Source organism: Sus scrofa, chromosome 13, assembly GCF_000003025.6.
Source record: "Sus scrofa isolate TJ Tabasco breed Duroc chromosome 13, Sscrofa11.1, whole genome shotgun sequence".
Classification (NCBI taxonomy): domain Eukaryota; kingdom Metazoa; phylum Chordata; class Mammalia; order Artiodactyla; family Suidae; genus Sus; species Sus scrofa.
In genome coordinates, this window is record NC_010455.5 from 34,731,188 (window position 1) to 34,749,539 (window position 18,352).

Here is an 18,352-nt window from a genome sequence, read left to right on the forward strand (position 1 = left end):
AGGAAATAGACTCACGAGGTTCTTGAGAATTTTATACTAGCAAGAATACTGGCAATTTGCCTGAAAGGGACAGAAGGAATACAAAATGAAAAAAGGCTGCTAAAGCCTCAAAATTCTAGAGACAGAAAACAGGCTGATAAAAAAAAAACTCAGCTGCAGACATGTGCTACCTTTTACAAAAAAGATGATTCAGAGGGAAAAATGCAGAGCCACAGAGAACTAATTCCAAGCCTTGAAGCCTAATGGAGTTTGCCTGGCTGGATCTTGAAACCGCTTAGAATTGATGACTCTTTTTTTTTTTTTTTTTTCCCTTCCATTTCTCCCTTTTGAATGGGTATGTCTCTAATTATTGTTCTATGCATGTTCCATCACTACACTATATAGGAGCAAAGAATCTGTTCTATTTCAACAAGTTCACAGATGAAGAGAAATTGTGTCTCAGTATGGATCTTACCTATACACCTAATTTAGATGATTCAAATAGTGAGACTTGGGACTTCTGAGTTGATGATTATTTAGATGAAATTTTGGTACCCATTATGGGGTTATTTCTGCAATAAATACCTAAAAAAAATATGAGAGTGACTTTGGAACTGGGTAGTAGGCAGAGACTGGAAGAATTTCGAGAAGCATGATAGAAAAAGCCTAGATTGCTTTGAATAGACTGTAAGTAGAGAAATGGACATTAAAGACTTGGCACTGAGGGCTCAGAGGAAACAAAGAAAATGTTATTGGAAAGTGGAGGGATCCTTGTTATATAGAGGCAGAAAGCTTAGCAGAACTGTGTCCTGCAGTATGTGGATTCTGGGCCACTTGACCTGATCTCTTAGATATCTTTTTCTTTGTTTACTTGTTGTTGTTCTAGTTCAACTTTATCTTCTAATCCTTCTCTAAATGTTTCATTTCTGTTATCATTAAAGCAGTTTTTTGGAGTTCCCGTCATGGCTCAGTGGTTAACAAATCCGACTAGAAACCATGAGGTTGCGGGTTCGATCCCTGGCCTTGCTCAGTGGGTTAAGGATCCAGTGTTACTGTGAGCTGTGGTGCAGGTCGCAGACTCAGCTCGGATGCTGCGGTGCTGTGGCTCTGGTGTAGGCCGGTGGTTACAGCTCTGATTAGACCCCTAGCCTGGGAACTTCCATATGCCGAGGGAGCGGCCCTAGAAAAGGCAAAATTAAAAAAAAAAAAAAAAGTGTATATATAATTCAGTGGCATTAATTACATTCATAATGTGCAACCAAAACCACTATTTCTATAACTTTTTCTTTACTCCAAATAGAAACTCTGTAGTTATTAACTAATAAGTCCTTTCTTTGCTCCCCACAGACTGGTAACCTCTAAACTATTTTGTCTCTCAATAAATTTGGCACTCTAGGTACTTTAAATAAATGGATCATACAGTATCTGTCCTTTTGTATCTGGCTTATTTCAGTTAGCAGTGTTTTCAAGGTTCATACATCTTGTGTCAGAACTTCACTTTTTTTCTATAGCTGAATAACATTCTATTGCATGTAATTCCACATCGTGTTTATCCATTTATCTGTGATGGACGCTTGAGCTGTTTGTGCTTTTTGGCTATTGTGAATAATGATGTTATGAACACTGGTATACAAGTATCTGTCTGAGCTCCTGCTTTCAGTTCTTTTGGATATATACTTAGGAGCAGAACTAATGGATAATACAGTAATTCAATGTTTAGTTTTAAAAGGTATTAAAACTAGTGAATGCACCATTTTACATTCCCATTAGCAATTTATGAGGGTTCAGTTTCTCCACATGCTCACCAACACTTGTATTTTCCTTATTTATTTTATTGTATTTTATTTGCTTTTTAGGGCTGTACCTGCGGTATATGGAAGTTCCCAGGCTAAGGGCCGAAAAGGAGCTGCAGCCGCCAGCCTATGCCATAGATAGCCACAGCAATGTGGGATCCAAGCCACATCTGCAATCTACACCACAGCTCAGGCAATGCCAGATCCTTAATCCACTGAGCAAGGCCAGGGATCGAACCTGCATCCATCATTATGGATGCTAGCTGGGTTCGTTGAATGCTTAGCCATGATGGAATTCATTATTATTTTTTGATAACATTCATTTGAAAGGGTGTAGAGTATCTCATGGTAGTTTTGATTTGTATTCCCTGTAATAATTAATGACACTGAGGACTTTTTCATGTGCTCATGGCCATTTTGTATAATTTCTTTGGAGATATGTCTATTCAAGACTTTTGCTCACTTTTTTTTTTTTTTTTCTTTTTACAGCCACATATGTGGCAATATCTGTGTTAGGGGTCAAATCAGAGCTGCAGCTGCAGGCCTACACAATAGCCACGGCAATGCCAGATCAGAGCTGAGTCTGTGACTTATGCTGCAGCTTGTGGTAATGCCAGATCCTTAACCCACTGATTTCCAAGAATTTTTCTGTTCTGCAAATGTTCATTTTTTAATGGCCTCCTGTTCTTGTTTTATGGATACAGTAGCTTTTCATCTCTCTGAAGTTCTAAATTTTAGTTTAGTTGGCTTTTAAAAAAATATTTCTCCTGTTGCCTTTAGTTTTGTTTCCTCCAAGGTCCTCTTTTTTTTTTTCTTTTTTGTTTTGTCCTTTATCTTAACATCTTGGATTTCCCTTAAATATCTGGCCCTATTTAAATACATACCTGCTTCTATGTCAAAGTAAAATGCTTTACAGGAGTTCCCGTCATGGCTCAGTGGTTAACGAATCCGACTAGGAACCATGAGGTTGCGGGTTCGATCCCTGGCCTTGCTCAGTAGGTTTTAAGGATTCGGTGTTGCCGTGAGCTGTGGTGTAGGTTGCAGACGCGGCTCAGATCCAGAGTTGCTGTGGCTCTGGTGTAGGCCGGTGGCTGCAGCTCCGATTCAACCCCTAGCCTGGGAACCTCCATATGCCACAGGAGCGGCCCAAGAAATTGCAAAAAGACAAAAAGACAAAAAAAAAAAAAAAAGCTATACAAAGCTGATAGAAGCTCTCTGTGCATACAGAGGGCTTGCTGACTGATAGTTTTTGTTGAGGACTTCCAGATGTTATCTTAGTTTCCCCCCATTGCTTGGTCCATTTCTCAAGAGAAAAATCGGTCTCAAAATTAAAATCTTGACTGCTAGCATTCTAGTAGTTAAGAGAGTCAAAAGTCTCACTATTTAGTATAAATCCTTTCACAATCCCCTTCCTCAGACTCATATTCCCCCCCTTAGGAATGCCTGGTGTCCCTGAGTCTGGACTCTTTAGGTAAGTCACTGGAAGGGTGTGGAGGTGATCTGGAGGTTCAACTCTAAACTTTCAATTAATCCTTCTGTTTCCAGCCTCACATGCGCTCCCCACTTTTCAGGAGTACATGGTGTTCTAATTTCTCTGCACCTTTCTAGACAGGAATTAGCCTGCTTAATGTCTGTCTTCATCTGATGCTAGCACTGAAGCCGGCATTAGAAATTTATCCATTCAAGAGTTCCCGTCGTGGCTCAGTGGTAACCAAGGCATCTAGTATCCATGAGGATGCAGGTTTGATCCCTAGCCTTGCTCAGTGGGTTAAGGATCCAGCATTGCCCTGAGCTGCGGTGTAGGTCACAGACGCAGCTGAGATTCTGGGTTGCTGTGGCTATGGGGTAGGGCAGCAGCTACAGCTCCATTTCAACCCCTAGCCTGGGAATTTCCATATGCCACGGGTGCAGTGCTAAAAAGAAAAAAAAGAGAAGAAACTAAATTTATCTATCTATGTTCCAGCTTCCAAATTTTAACTGCCATCATCTTCTCTTCCACTGCTTTCTTTTTTTGAGGGAGAAGAGTGCGTTTTTGTTATGTCTTTTGTTTTAAAATCCCCTTTCCATCATTTTAGAGATTTCAGAAGGAGGAACAGTGGGTTATCTGTATAAAATCTGCCCACATTTAAGTGAAAGTCCTTTATGTTGTTTTATCTTTGCTTACTCACCCCTGTAAGAGTAGTCAGTTCTGGCACTTAATATAAAAACAAGGTGTGTGAGATCTAGTTTCCCTCAATTTCCATCGATTATTAAGAAACCTACTTTACGGCTTAAAGACAGACACGGCTGAGTGATATCCACAACCACTATCCTTCCAGCATTCTGCAGTCTTTTAATATTTATAAAGTAACAGGGCATAGGATGGCTAGAAATAACTAGCTACAATAACCCTCAGAGCAGCCTGCTTCTATAGCTTTTCCTACTCAGTCCTTCTGGTGCTGACCTCACATTCAATGACAAGGCACCACTTTTTACCTAATTTCAGTCTCATGCTGGAATACAGTCTCTGAGTTAGTGCAAAAAGTAAAGAATTATTGCCAAGGATGTTCTGGCAGCCTCAAAAAGCAGCTCTGTGCAGCAAGACTTTCTTCCCTCTACTCTGCAAAGGCTCCCAGGCTCAGGAGACAGATAGAGTGATGGGAAGGGAACAGAAACCTCCTACTGTCTTTTTCATTATGTGGCTCTGCTTTTCTACCATAGGTCTTTCATCATAGATTAAGTCATTAGAAATATTTCCTGGTATGTGAGGATCAATCAAAGGCAATTACCAATAGTCTTTAAAATGACAGTACTGCTTTTTCTCTAGAATGTACCACCACAGTAGATAAAGAGTTCATACATCATTGATAATCCAACAAGAAGGAAGGCAGGTGCCATTTTTCCTGCTCTTCTACTCAGTGAATCCAAGGTCTTGGAGCAGAGATTCTCAGACCTAAATGTGCATCAGAACCACCTACTGGACTTGTTAAAATATAGACTGCTGTGTCCCACCCTCAGAGTTTCTGAACTGGTAGGTCTGAAATGGGAACAGAGTATCTGCGTTTCTAACAAGTTATCAGGTGATGTTTATGCTGCCTTCCTAGAGGCCACACTTTGAGAAATGCCTTAGAGTAATGTAAGGAGCAATTGTTACTAATTTTACAGTGCCAAGACAAGTATAAACTAAACTTAAAAGAAAAAAAAAATTCCAAATACATAAAGTTTTGTCAGTAGAACACTGGTGTCCCAAATGTCATATCTGGTATAACACTGGCATTTTGTTTTTCTCTCTCATTAATTTCTATTTTGATCTTTATTATTTCCTCTACTTACTTCAGGTTTGATTTTTCTAACCCTTCTTTTTCTAACTTCTTGACATGGCAGCACAGATTCATTTTAGATCTTTACTCCTTTCTAACATACATGTTTAAAGCTATAAATTTCTTAAGAACCCCCTTAGCTATATCCCAGAAGTTTTAATTTGTCATTTTCAGTTTCATTCAGTTCAAGATTTTTCTAATTGTCTTTGTGATGTCTTCTTTGATCCACAGGTTATTCAGAAGTGTACTGCTTCATTTTCAAATATTTGGGGATTTTCTAGATTTCTTTCTGTGGCTGATTTCTAATTCTACTGTATTCAGAGAACAAACTTGGTATGATTTCAATCCTTTTAAATTTTTTGCAGCTTGTTTTATAACCCAGCACATGGTCCATTCCAGATAACGTTCCACACATGCTCTAAAAGAATGTATATTTTGTAGTCTGGGTGTTGTGTTTTACACATGTCAGTCAGGTCAATCTGGCTGGCAGTCCTTGTCTTAGCTCAGGTTGCTGTTAGAATATTCACCATAGACTGGGTGGCTTAAACAACAAACATTCATTTCTCATAGTTCTGAAGGCTAGGAAGTCCACAGTCAAAACACTAGCATATTTGGTGCCTGGTGAGGGCCCACTTCCTGATTCAGAGACAGCTGTCTTCTCACTCCTTTTTTTTTTTTTTTTTTTTTTGGTCTTTTTGTTTTTAGAGCCACACCTGTGGCATATGGAGATTCCCAGGCTCGGGGTCCAATTGGAGCTGTAGCCCCTGGCCTACACCACAGCCATAGCAACACTGGTTCCGAGCTGTGTCTGCGACCTACACCACAGCTCACGGCCACACCAGATCCTTAACCCACTGAGCAAGGCCAGGGATTGAACCCGTGTCCTCATGGATACTAGTTAGGTTCCTTAACCGCTAAGCCATGACGGAAACTCCTGTTTTCTCACTCTTCATCCCCTTACAATGGCACCAATCCCACTGTGGTGGCACTACTTCCATGACCCCATCTAAACCTAATTATTTCCTAAAGGCCCCACCTCCAAATATTAACAAACTGAGGGTCAGACTACAATATATGAATTTTCATGGTGGCTACCAACATTCAGTTCATAGCAATGCTATTCAAATCTTATATTTTTGCTGATTTTTGGTTCAGTTAGTCTCATCAATTGCTGAGAAAGGTGTATCGAGACTATAATTATTGAACTATTTCCCTTCTCAATTCTGTCATCTTTTGGTTCATATATTTTGGGGCTCCACCGTTAGGCATCTATACATTTATAGGTATTATATATTCCAAATGTCTTGACCCTTTTAACATTATAAAATGTCCTTTGCATCTCTCAGTAATATTTCTTCTTCTTTTTTTTTTTTTGTGCTATTTCTTTGGGCCGCTCCCACGGCATATGGAGGTTCCCAGGCTAGGGGTCGAATCGGAGCTGTAGCCACCGGCCTACGCCAGAGCCACAGCAACGTGGGATCCGAGCCGCGTCTGCGACCTACACCACAGCTCACGGCAACGCCGGATCGTTAACCCACTGAGGCAAGGGCAGGGACCGAACCCGCAACCTCATGGTTCCTAGTCGGATTTGTTAACCACTGCGCGCCATGACGGGAACTCCTCAGTAATATTTCTTAAAGTCTATTTGTCTAATATTAATATAGCCACTCCAATTCACTATTTATTATTTGAATGGTATGTCTTCTCCTCCTTTCAATTTACTTGTATCTGAATTAAAGACAGTATAACTTATAGATAGAATACAGTTGAATCTTTTTTCTTTTTTGCCTGACATGTGGAGTTCCCAGGTCAGAGATTAGATCCCGGCTGCAGGTGTGACCCGAGTCACACCTGCAGTAATACCGGATCCTTAACCCGCTGAGCCAGGCCAGGGAACGAACCTGTCCCTGTGCTCCCAAGATGCAGCTGATTCTGTTGCGCCACAGCGGGAACTCCGAATTTTACTTTTAAAAAACATTTATTTATTTATTGGAATTCCTGTCGTGGCTCAGTGGTTACCAAATCCAACTAGGAACCCTGAGGTTGTGGGTTTGATCCTTGGCCTTGCTCAGTGGGTTAAGGATCCGGCGTTGCTGTGAGCTGTGGTGTAGGTCGCAGAAGCAGCCCGGATCCCGTGTTGCTGTGGCTCTGGCGTAGGCCGGTGGCCACAGCTCCGATTACACCCCTAGCCTGGGAATCTCCATATGCCGCGGGAGCAGCCCTAGAAAAGGCAAAAAGACAAAAAAAAAAAAAAAAAAAAAAAAAAAAATATATATATATATATATATATATATATATATATGTGTATGTATAATTTATTTATTTATTTATTTTTATGGCTCCACCTGTGCCATATGGAGATTTCCAGGCCAGAGTTTTGCTCTGAGCCACAGTGGTGACCCAAGCCACAGCTGCAGCAACAGCAGATCCTTTATCCCACTGCATCGGGCCAGCGACTGAACCCATACCTATGCAGCAACCTGAGCCACTACAGTTGGATCCTTAACCTACTGTGCCATGGTGGTAACTCCTGGATCTTACTTTTTTAAATTCAGTCTAATAATTAATGCATTCTGACTGGAGCATTTAGTCTATTCACAATATGTAATTATTGATATGACTAAATCCAAATCTGCCATTTTGCCTTTTTTTTTGGGGGGGGGGCTATGCCCAAGGCATGTGGAATTCCCCAGGCCAGGGATTATACCTACGCAACAGCAGTGACCTGAGCCACCCCAAGGACAATGGCAGGTCCTTAACTTGCTGTGCCACAAGGGAACTCCCTGGATTTGTTTTTAGTATGTCTTCTTTTTGTTCCTTTTTTTCCTCCTTTACTGCCTTCTTTTAAAGTGTTAAGCACGTATTTTTGGTATTATCATTTTTGGGGGGGCCACACTGGTGGCGTGTGGAAGTTATTGAGCCAGGGATCAAACCCATGCCATGGCAGCAACCAAAGCCATAGTAATGACAATGCTGGATCCTTAAGCCATTGAGCTACCAGGTAATTCCCTGGTGTATCATTTTAATTCCTGTACTGACCTTTTCTATTTGTTATCACTAGCATTACAATATGCATCTTTAACTCATCACCATCTAGTTCAGGTTAATACTGACTTAGTTTCGTTAAATATTGCAGATCCACTCCAATACTCTACTCCTTTATGCTAAGTGTCACATACATACTTCTAGAAATGTTATAAACCTAACAACGTGTGGTTGTTATTCCTTTAAACAATCTAACGTTTTCTATTTTTTTTTCTTTTTTTTTGTCTTTTTGGGGCTTCACCTGTGGCATATGGAAGTTCCCAGGCTAGGAGTCAAATCAGAGCTGTAGTTGCAGGCCTATACCACAGCCATAGGAACTGGGAATCCGAGCCATATCGACGACTTCCACCACAGCTCATGGCAGTGACGGATCCTTAACCCACTGAGCAAGGCCAGGGATCAAATCTGAGTCCTCATGGATACTAATCAGATTAGTTTCCGCCATGCCACAAAAGGAACTCCCTAATGTTTTCTAAAGAAATTAAGAAAACTGAAAAAAGATAGACAATAGTCTTTTTATATTTACCCATATATTTACCATTTCCTATATTTTTCAGTCCTTCTTGTGGACTTGAGTTACTACCTAGCGTCATTTTATTTTGGCTTGAAGCCCTTCCTTTGGTATTTCTTTCTTTTTTTTTTTTTTTTTAAATGGCTGCACCCACAGCATGTGGAAGTCCCCGGGCCAGGGATTGAATCTAAGCAATAGCTGAAGCAATGCCGATCCTAACTCACTGCACTGGGTCAGAGATCAAACCCATGCCTCCATAGGGACCCAAGCTCTGGGGTCGGATTCTTTTTTTTAAGGGCTGCACCTGAGGCATATGGAGATTCCCAGGCTAGGGGTTAACTCAGAGCTACAGCTGCCAGCCTACACCACAGTCACAGCAACACAGGATCTGAGCTGCGTCGGCAACCTACACCACAGCTCACAGCAACGCTGTATCCCTAACCCACTGAGTGAGGCCAGGGATCAAACCCAAATCCTCACAGTTAATAGTCAGATTTGTTCCTGCTGAGCCACAAAGGTAACTCCCCATAGTAGGATTCTTAACACACTGAGCCAAAGCAGGAACCCCTTCTTTTGGTATTTCTCATGGGGAAGATCTGCCAGCAGTAAATTCTCTCAATTTTGTTCATCTGGGAATATCTTATTTCAGCTTCACTTTTGAAAGACAGTTTCACTGGATATACAATTCTTGGTTTCAGTTTTATCCCTTTCAGCATTTTGAATATTGCTACTACTTTTTAGCCTCCATTATTTCTTATAAGCCATTATTACAATATTATTTTCTGGGACATGAGTCATTTTAGTAACAAAGGACCCTCCTCCTACACTGCCCCCCAACACACACACACACTCTCTCTCTCTCTCTTTCACTCACCATCCTGAATGAGTACATCCTCTCTGGCAAAAAGCTGCTGGTTTCTATAGCTAGCCCTGTGCTGGTAAAATCATTATTCTCGCCAAACCAGGTTCCTTTCTCTTATTTTTTGCATATGTCATTGCTTATGAGCATTTGTTTCAAATCGACTTACTGTGTTTTCTTATCTTAAAAAAAACAAACCCTAAGGAGTAGATTTGGTGCTAAAGACAAATATAACTCTTGGAAAGTTACGTAGTTTAGATCTTTATATGAACTCTAACTTTTCCAGAAATGATTAAATTTCTTGTTTTTATTTTTTGGCCACAACTGTGGCATGTGGAAGTTCCCAGTTGAGGGACTGAGCCCAAGATGCAGTTGTGACCTGTGTCACAGCTATGGCAATGATGTATCTTTAACCCACGGAGCCACAAGGGAACTTCCAGAAATGATTAAATTTCTAATTAAAGTTCCGACTTTCAAATATTTCTAAATTCTTTCTGGCAAATGACACAAAGGAACATTTTCAGGTTGATACAATTAAAATAAAAATTTCCTCCCAGTCATGTGATCAACCAAAATATCATCTACTTATCCAGCTGAGTCCATATGAGGAAGAGCCAGGCTGTTGAACAATGGGGCAGAGACTGCATGTATGCACTGCTGAGAATGTTTTCTAGCCTCAGCTGGGCCCCTCAGATTTTTATCTGCAAGCAGTATTAAGCTCCCACACTTGGGAACTGACTCTGTTCCTGAAATACTAGGATAACAGCTGTGTCACATGTTAACTTCCAATCTTTTCTAGTCTCATTATCAAATTGATGACAAAAACATTCCTATCTTACCCACATCTATTTTGAAAGAGCCAACACCCTGAGTCTTCATATACACACTCTACACAGCAGAGTGGAGACAAGCTAGAATAGAGTAAAATGTTTCTTCATATTTAATAAAACAAAAAGAAACTAACCTCTTTTTTCTTCTTCTCGTTTAAGTTTATCTTCTTCTATTTCTTTCGGTAGTTTTTCCTTTTTCTCTTTCTCCACATCGTTATGCAAATGTTTTGTGGTATAGCTGAGTGCTGGTGAAAGAAGAATCTCTCCATTTTTGCAGAGTTCATCACGAATTTTAATAAAAAATTGCTGAAGTTCTACTGCATCTTCATATATTTCAGAATCTGTCCTATAACAGCATTAAGAATATTCATTTACACATCGTTGCTTCTTTTAAACACACTGACTATATGTTAAATTCTATTATATGATTCTTTAATGTGTGTTTATTTATTTATTTTTCTGTCTCTTTAGGGCCACACCCTTGGCCTATGTTAAGTTCTCAGGCTAGGGGTCAAACTGGAGCTGTAGCTGCCGGCTACACCACAGCCACATGGGATCCAAGCCTCGTCTGCAACCTATACTCAGCTCGTGGCACTGGCTGAGCGTTAACACACTGAGGCCAGGGATTGAACCAGCATCCTCATGGATACCAGTTGGGTTTGTTACTGCTGAGCCACAACACCTCCCTTTAATGTGTTAATAGATATAACAGACTCTGGGGAACCAGCAGAGAGGCCATACAGTGGAAGGTTGGAAAAAACTTATCTGTGTCATATTGAAAACTTTTAAAGAGGAGTTCCTGTCGTGGTGCAGTGGAAACGAATCCAACTAGGAACCATGAAGTTGACGGTTCAATCCCTGGCCTCGCTCAGTGGGTTAAGGATCCGGCATTGCCATGAGCTGTGATGTAGGTCACAGACGCAGCTTGGATCCTGTGTTGCTGTGGCTGTGGCGTAAACTGGCAGCTACAGCTCCTACTAGACCCTTGGCCTGGGAACCTTCATATGCTGTGGGTGCAGCCCTAAAAAGACAGAAGACAAAAGAGAAAAATAAATAAATAAATAAATAAATAAGAAAAGAAAAGAAAAAAGAATACCAGGATCTGAAGAATGATTCACAAAGGTAACCACAGACAAAGACTTAGCAGCTGTTATGGAGAAATACGGGTCAAGGGAGTGTGAATAGTGTACCAAGCCCAGTCAGCTGTTTGCTGACACCAACCACTGAAGTATCAAACTTGGGTGAAATTTCCAGAATGCTTTTCCTCATTAGCAAAGGTGAGCTGGAAATCTACTATATTGCCAATAAAAACCTAAATGGATATTCTGCAAAGATTCTAAAATCTTCTCAGGTTATAGAAATGCAACAAAAATAACGCTGGCCAAAGGAGGATTTCCTTGGTGGCTCAGCAAATTAAGAATCTGGTATTGTCACTGCCGTAGCTCTGGTTATTATGGTTGCATGGGTTCGATCACCGGCCAGGAACTTGTACATGCTGCAGGTATGGCCAAAATAAAATAAAGAAAAATGCCGAAGAGGGAAAAAAAACCCCAAGACACTATTTTTTTTTTTTTTTTTTTTTTTTTGGTCTTTTTAGGGATGCATCCAAAGCTTGAGGAAGTTCTCAGGCTAGGGGTCTAACAGGAGTTGCAGTTGCCAGCCTACACCACAGCCACAGCAAAGCCAGATCCTCAATCCACTGTGCGGGGCTAGAAATCAAACCTGCATCCTCATGGATACTAGTTGGGTTCATTACCGCTGAACCATGATGGAACTCCTAGAAGGGAAGTTAAGTTTGATGGAAACTTAAATTTGGTTGCTTCTTTTAGAACACTAATGTCTTCAGAAAGAACTTAAAAGTGAGGAATCTGAGATTAAAAAGAAACTTTTAGGAGTTCCTGTTGTGGCTCAGCATGTTAAGAACCTGACTAGTAACTACGAGGATGTGAGTATGATCCCTAGCCTTGCTCAGTGGGTTATGGATCTGACGTTGCCATGAGCTATGGTGTAGGTTGCAGGTGCAGCTCAGATCCCGAATTGCTGTGGCATATACTGTCAGCTGAAGCTTCTGTTTGACTCCTAGCCTCGGAACTTCCATATGCTCCAAGTGTGGCCCTAAAAAGCCAAAAACAAAAAACAAAAAACAAAAACAAAAAAACCTCTTTATGGTATTTGAAGTTGGCAATAAATTTTTTTTTCCTTTTTATGGCCACACATGCAGCATGTAAGTCTCCCAGACTAGGGTCAAACTGGAGCTGCAGCTGCAGGCCTACACCACAGCCTCTGCAACACATCCAAGCCACATCTCGATTTATACCACAGCCTGTGGCAACACTGGATCCTTAACCCACTGAGTAAGGCCAGCGATCGAACCTGCATCATTACATACACTATACTGGGTTCTTAATCTGCTGAGCCACAAGGGTAACTCCATGAAGTGAAAATAAAATTTCAGTCTAACCTCAGATTAGTATCTTAGAGCAAAGCACACCTGTACTAAACTTAAACTTTAAAGGAAAATGATATTATTTTTCATTATTATTTCTAATTAAAAGCATTTCACCCTTTAAAAATACATTTTAAGAGTTTACACTTTTCAACAAATCTTCAATTTTGTCTCATTTCTTCTTCTCATTGGCTCTAATCTAGATGATTTAGCAGTGTGCCTTCTCTCCCCCATAGAATATACCGCTCTAATTAGTTTTGCTAATTAAAACTCAAAATAGTACCCCGTCAATTGTAATCAGGTACCTATGCTGAAAGAACATAAGAGCACATCAAAACAAAATTCTTTCTTCTGTTTTACATTAAATGTCAGACCTTCTCGAAAAGAAATGACTTTAAAAACATACCGATTCATCCTCCTTGCCCTTTCCAATACTTCAAACATATGCTCTTGAAATAAATCGAGCCTCCGGTAGCGATTATTTTCAACATTCTTCCTAATTATGTCAAAAGTAAGAGGAGGTTTGTTTGGAAAGTTGGGATCCACGGCAGGAATTTCTGCTAAGGAATCACTGTAGCATCTTCCTTCATCATCCTGATGACTCATGACTGACACAAAAAGATTATGGATAAGTTCTTGAATCAGCAAGGTCACATTTGGAACATGAGAGTCCTCATCTCCTTCTAGGTCTCTCCGTGTTTCAAGCAGAACTTTGTGCAAAACAAGGGCATCTTTGTAGATCAAAGACTCAGGCTCATTGTATGTACAGGCATTGTTAAACATCATGACAAAGTCCTCAACCATAGAGTCTATATCTTGGTATTTGTTGGCCATCATGTGACTTCGAATTTTTTCCATGTCCATGGGTTTTTTAATGGTCAAATAGTAGTCTGGCAGCTCGGATCTGGAGGGAAGCCTCAGAAATATGGCACTGAGGCGGCGACCCCTCTTATCAGTATAGTTCTTTACAGCTTCATAGACTTCATTTAGTTTCTGCTGCATTGGAGTCATGTATTTTGATTTTTTAGGAGAAATACCACTCTTCCTACCTAAAGAATGAGAATTAATGTTAAGTGGATAAAATAAATGAACCTAAATTATTTGTATATAGTTGATAGCATAATCGCAAGGAAGAGACTATTTCAAGTGATTTATAGAACACTATAATTAGCATGTTTTTTTTTTTCTTTCTTTTGGTCTTTGTCTTTTCTAGGGCTGCTCCCGTGGCATATGGAGGGTCCCAGGCTAGGGGTCTAATCAGAGCTGTAGCCACCAGCCTACGCCAGAGCCACAGCAACATGGGATCTGAGCCGAGTCTGTGACCTACACCACAGCTCACAGCAATGACAGATCCTTAACCCACCGAGCAAGGCCAGGGATCGAACCCACAACCTCATGGTTCCTAGTCAGATTCGTTAACCACTGTGCCACGACGTGAACTCCTAATTAGCATGTTTCTAATGAAATATATCCTATCAACAAAGAAAGAACTAGAAAAACAAACTTTTCAGTTCTCATATTTCTGATGGGGAGTACTAAGTACTGTTATTTTGAGGTAGTTGTGAATAAGGTAGAATAAAGGAAATGAGTAGTAATGTGACATTTTAAGTCCACCTCCTATGTATCCTTGGGAACTGAGATTTTTATCAAGGGAGAAAAGAGATACAGAAGTTAAAACAGAGGACATTGAATAAAGCCTGTGTAGTTTTGAATCTCAATTGAGAGTAGCATATGAACTTATGATGTATTTTCTCTTTAAACATAAAATAAACACACACATAATTTCTTAGTTCTATCCACTGAAAATTCTAGTAACAGTGACTAACCCAGTTACAGTATACTCCATACAGTTTTACTGTTAAGATTATAGTTTTGGAGTACTGATTTCAAATACTGATAGCAGTAGCTCTTCGGCAAATGGCTGACTCCCAGCCTACGCAAGATGAGCCTTGTATCATCCTAAAACACTAGACAGTAAACAATCTATCAATGACTTTTTAGCATGGTCATGTCAGAAGAGCAGAGCACCCAGCCCATGATAATGTAAGTATCAACAATAACAATAAGCACCAAGGTTCTTAATGATAAAAACAATCAAAACAAACAATGGGGTAAATGTCGGAGAATGTTAATAAACCAATGCATTATTTTCTTTGTATTTCACTATTTTGAAAACTAGTAAATAAGGGGGGGGGGGAGAACATCTAGTTTTATCCTTTCAAAAAACCAAAACAAGGAGTTCCTGCTGTGGTACAGTGGATTAAGAATCTGACTGCAAGAGGTCCTGTCATGGCTCAGGGGTTAGCAAACCCAACTAGCATCCATGAGGACACAGGTTCGATCCCTGTCCTCGCTCAGTGGGTTAAGGATCCGGTATTGCCATGAGCTGTGGTGTAGGTTGCATACGTGGCTTGGATATGATGTTGCTGTGGCATAAGCCAGCAGCTCGACCCCTAGCCTGGGAACTTCCATATGCTCACTGCAGAAGTGAGGTTTGATTGCCAGCCCAGCACAGCAGGTTAAAGGATTGACACTGATGCAGCTGTGGCACAGGTTGCAGCTGCAGCCTGGATTCAATCACTGGCCCAAGAACTTGCACAGGTACGGCCATAAAATTAAAAAAAACCCCAATAAACAAAAACCAACCAAACAACACATAAAACAAACAGAAAACATACTACTGGGTAACCAAACCAAATACTAGATAAGGTAGAGTTTCTCTACATTGAAGTATGCCAGCTTGTAAATGAGCAAGGAAAGATAAAATTAAACTATCACTATTTTACATCTCTCTAATGAATTAATATAATAAGCAACAATAGCTAGACATAATAAGAAACAACCAGATACTATGTTCCACCTGATGGAAGAGGCTATATCACTCCTAAGTCAGTTTCTGTGCTAAAGTGAGGGGAGAATCAAATTTAAATCTAAATCAGATCTAGCCTCTGGCTCCAACTACCAATTTATAAGAAATATAAAGGATAAAAGAACATGTGAAACTACAGCAAAGGATAAAATTAGCAAAACAGAGACGCTGGGAAACTACAGTACAAACCCAATTCCTTTAACAAACTGCAAGGGGGAAAAAAGAGAGATGGAGGAGAATTTACAAATTAAAAATATCAGTCAGGAGTTCCCACTGTGGTGCAGTGGAAACGAGTCCAACTAGGAACCATGAGGTTGTGGGCTCAACCTCTGGCCTTGCTCAGTGAGTTAAGGATCCAGCATTAAGCTATGGCATAGGTCACAGATGGGGCTAGGATCTGGCATTGCTGTGGCTGTGGTGTAGGCCGGCAGCTACAGCTCTGATTCGACCCCTAGCCTGGGAACTTCCATAGGCCGCAGGTGCAGCCCTATAAAGCAAAATAAAAATAAATAAATAAATAAATAAATAAATAAAAATATAAATCAAATGCAATGTGTGGACCTTATTCGGATTCTACTTCATCCAGACATTGCCCCAGTATAAGGGTAGAAAACCTATTATAAACATCTTTGCCAGGCTGAAACTGAATCTAATCAAACCTTTAAAGTTAACTTCCATTTATAAGAAATAAGGGGAATAAAGGAAAAAGTTAACTGACATCACAAGGAGGTGAAGTGAGTAATCCAAAACTTGGGTCTGTACAAAAAAAGTGACTAGGTGTCTAAAGAGTCAATGGTGAAAGTTCTTGTTGTGGCTCAGCAGTAACGAGCCCAACTGGTATCCATGAGGATGTGGGTTCGATCCCTGGCCTCACTCAGTGGGTTAAGGATCTGGCACTGTGGTAAGCTGTGGTGGTTACAGATGCGGTTTGGATCTGGTGTTGCTGTGGCTGTGGTGTAGGCTGGAAGCTGTAGCTCTAATCTGACCCCTAGCCTGGGAACTTCCATATGCTGCAAACACAGTCCTAAAAAGCAAAAACAAACAAACAATAAAGAGTCAATGGAATGAAGATTAAAAAAGGGGATTGCTCTAAATTATAAATTATAATTATAAAATTATAATATACAGAACTTAACTAGACCCTGATTGGAAGAAGTCAACTGAAAAATACACTTGTGAGACAATCAGTAAAATCTGAAAATCTGTCAGATATTAGATGAAACCAAGACACTGCTAATTTTGTTAGGTGTGACGATGACTTCATGGTTATTTGAAAAATCTGCACACTTTATAGATGCATACTGAAATAAAATGACATGATTGGATTTGGCGTAAAATAATTTAGAACAAAGAAAAAAGAAAAAAGGGAGATATAAGAAATAAGCATGGATTCGGGGCCAGGCTACCTGCACTGGAATGGGGCTTGCTGTTAACTCAGTCAAACAAAGATTTCAGGCTACCCTCGGGAAAGGAGGCTCCTGGTCCTTGGAACCGTACTTCTGCCCAGCATTCGCACCTGAGGAGTTATTTTCCAGGATGCATCTTTGAGAGAGCACTGAGTTGTTGAGACCATCTGTGACTGACATAAAAGGCCTCGATATAAACTTTTAAGATTCTGGTGGGTGAGTGCAGAAGTCTACTCCCTTGGAGTTGCTCAAGACAAGCTCATAGCAAGTGAAAGAAAGGACAACCCCAGTGTGGAGCTCAAAAACAATTCAGAGGACGGGATTAAGATGTCGGAATAGAAGGACTGGAGCTCAACTTCTCTCCTAAAAACAACAAAATTCACAACTAAAGACTGAACACTCTTCACCCAAATGGACCGGAAACCTTAAAAAAGATATCCTACGCCAGAAAAAAAGAAGAGGACACATCAAGAGGTAGGAGGGGTGATTTCGTGATATAAACAACCCCATACCTCCTGGGTGGGAAGCCCCATAGACTGGAAACTAACTGGTTCACAGAGACTCACCTACAGGAGTGAGAGTTCTGAGCCACACATCAAACTCTCACGTGTGAGGATCTGGCACAGGGAGAAAGAGCTCTGGAGCATCCGGCATTGAAGGCCAGTGAGCAGGAGCTCCACAGAACTGGGGGAAATGGAGACCCCATTCTTAAATGATGCACACAGACTTTCACATGCACTGGTCCCAGGGCAAAGCAAAGTCTCCATGGGAATCTGGGTCAAACCTGACCGCAGTTCTTGGAGGACATCCTGGGAAAACAGGGGTGAACGTGGTTTGTTGTGAGGGAAGGACATCAAAAGCAAAGCTCTTGGGAATATTCAGCAGCCAGTGCCATTCTCTGAAAGTGGCCATTTGGGGAAAATCTGGCCCCACCCATCAGTCAGCTGCTGAGAAGCCCCAGGTCAAACAACAACCCAGGTGGGATCACAGCCCCACCCCTCAGTAAACAGGCTACCTGAAGACCCCTCAGGCACACAGCTGCCTCTAATCCCATCCAGAGACTAAGCCCCACCCACCAGAGGGATTAGAATTGGCTCCACCTACCATGGGGCAGGCCTCAGTCCCTCCCATTAGGAAGCCTACACCAGGCCCCAATCTGACTTCAGCCACAAGGGGGGCAAACACCAGAAGTAAGAGAGGCTACAACTCTAGTATCTGTAAAAAGGTCACCACACCAAAAACCTATAAAAATGAAAAGGCAGAACTATAGCTCAGATGAGGGAGAAAGAAAAAAACCCAGAAAATCAGCTGAGTG

At 40.9% G+C, this 18,352-nt stretch overlaps 1 protein-coding gene across 25 annotated transcripts in view; it reads right to left on the reverse strand.

Annotated features, from left to right (window-relative positions):
• The window catches only part of PBRM1 (polybromo 1), a 131,400-nt gene that overhangs the window by 41,470 nt on the left and 71,578 nt on the right, over positions 1 to 18,352 (reverse strand). For all 25 annotated transcript variants that reach the window (XM_021068909.1, XM_021068908.1, XM_021068907.1 and 22 more), the window contains 2 exons: positions 13,169 to 13,811; positions 10,451 to 10,662 (listed from right to left, as the gene is read on the reverse strand). In XM_021068909.1, coding sequence (XP_020924568.1) covers positions 10,451 to 10,662; positions 13,169 to 13,811 — 855 coding nt within the window. The remainder of the gene's footprint in view (positions 1 to 10,450; positions 10,663 to 13,168; positions 13,812 to 18,352) is intronic.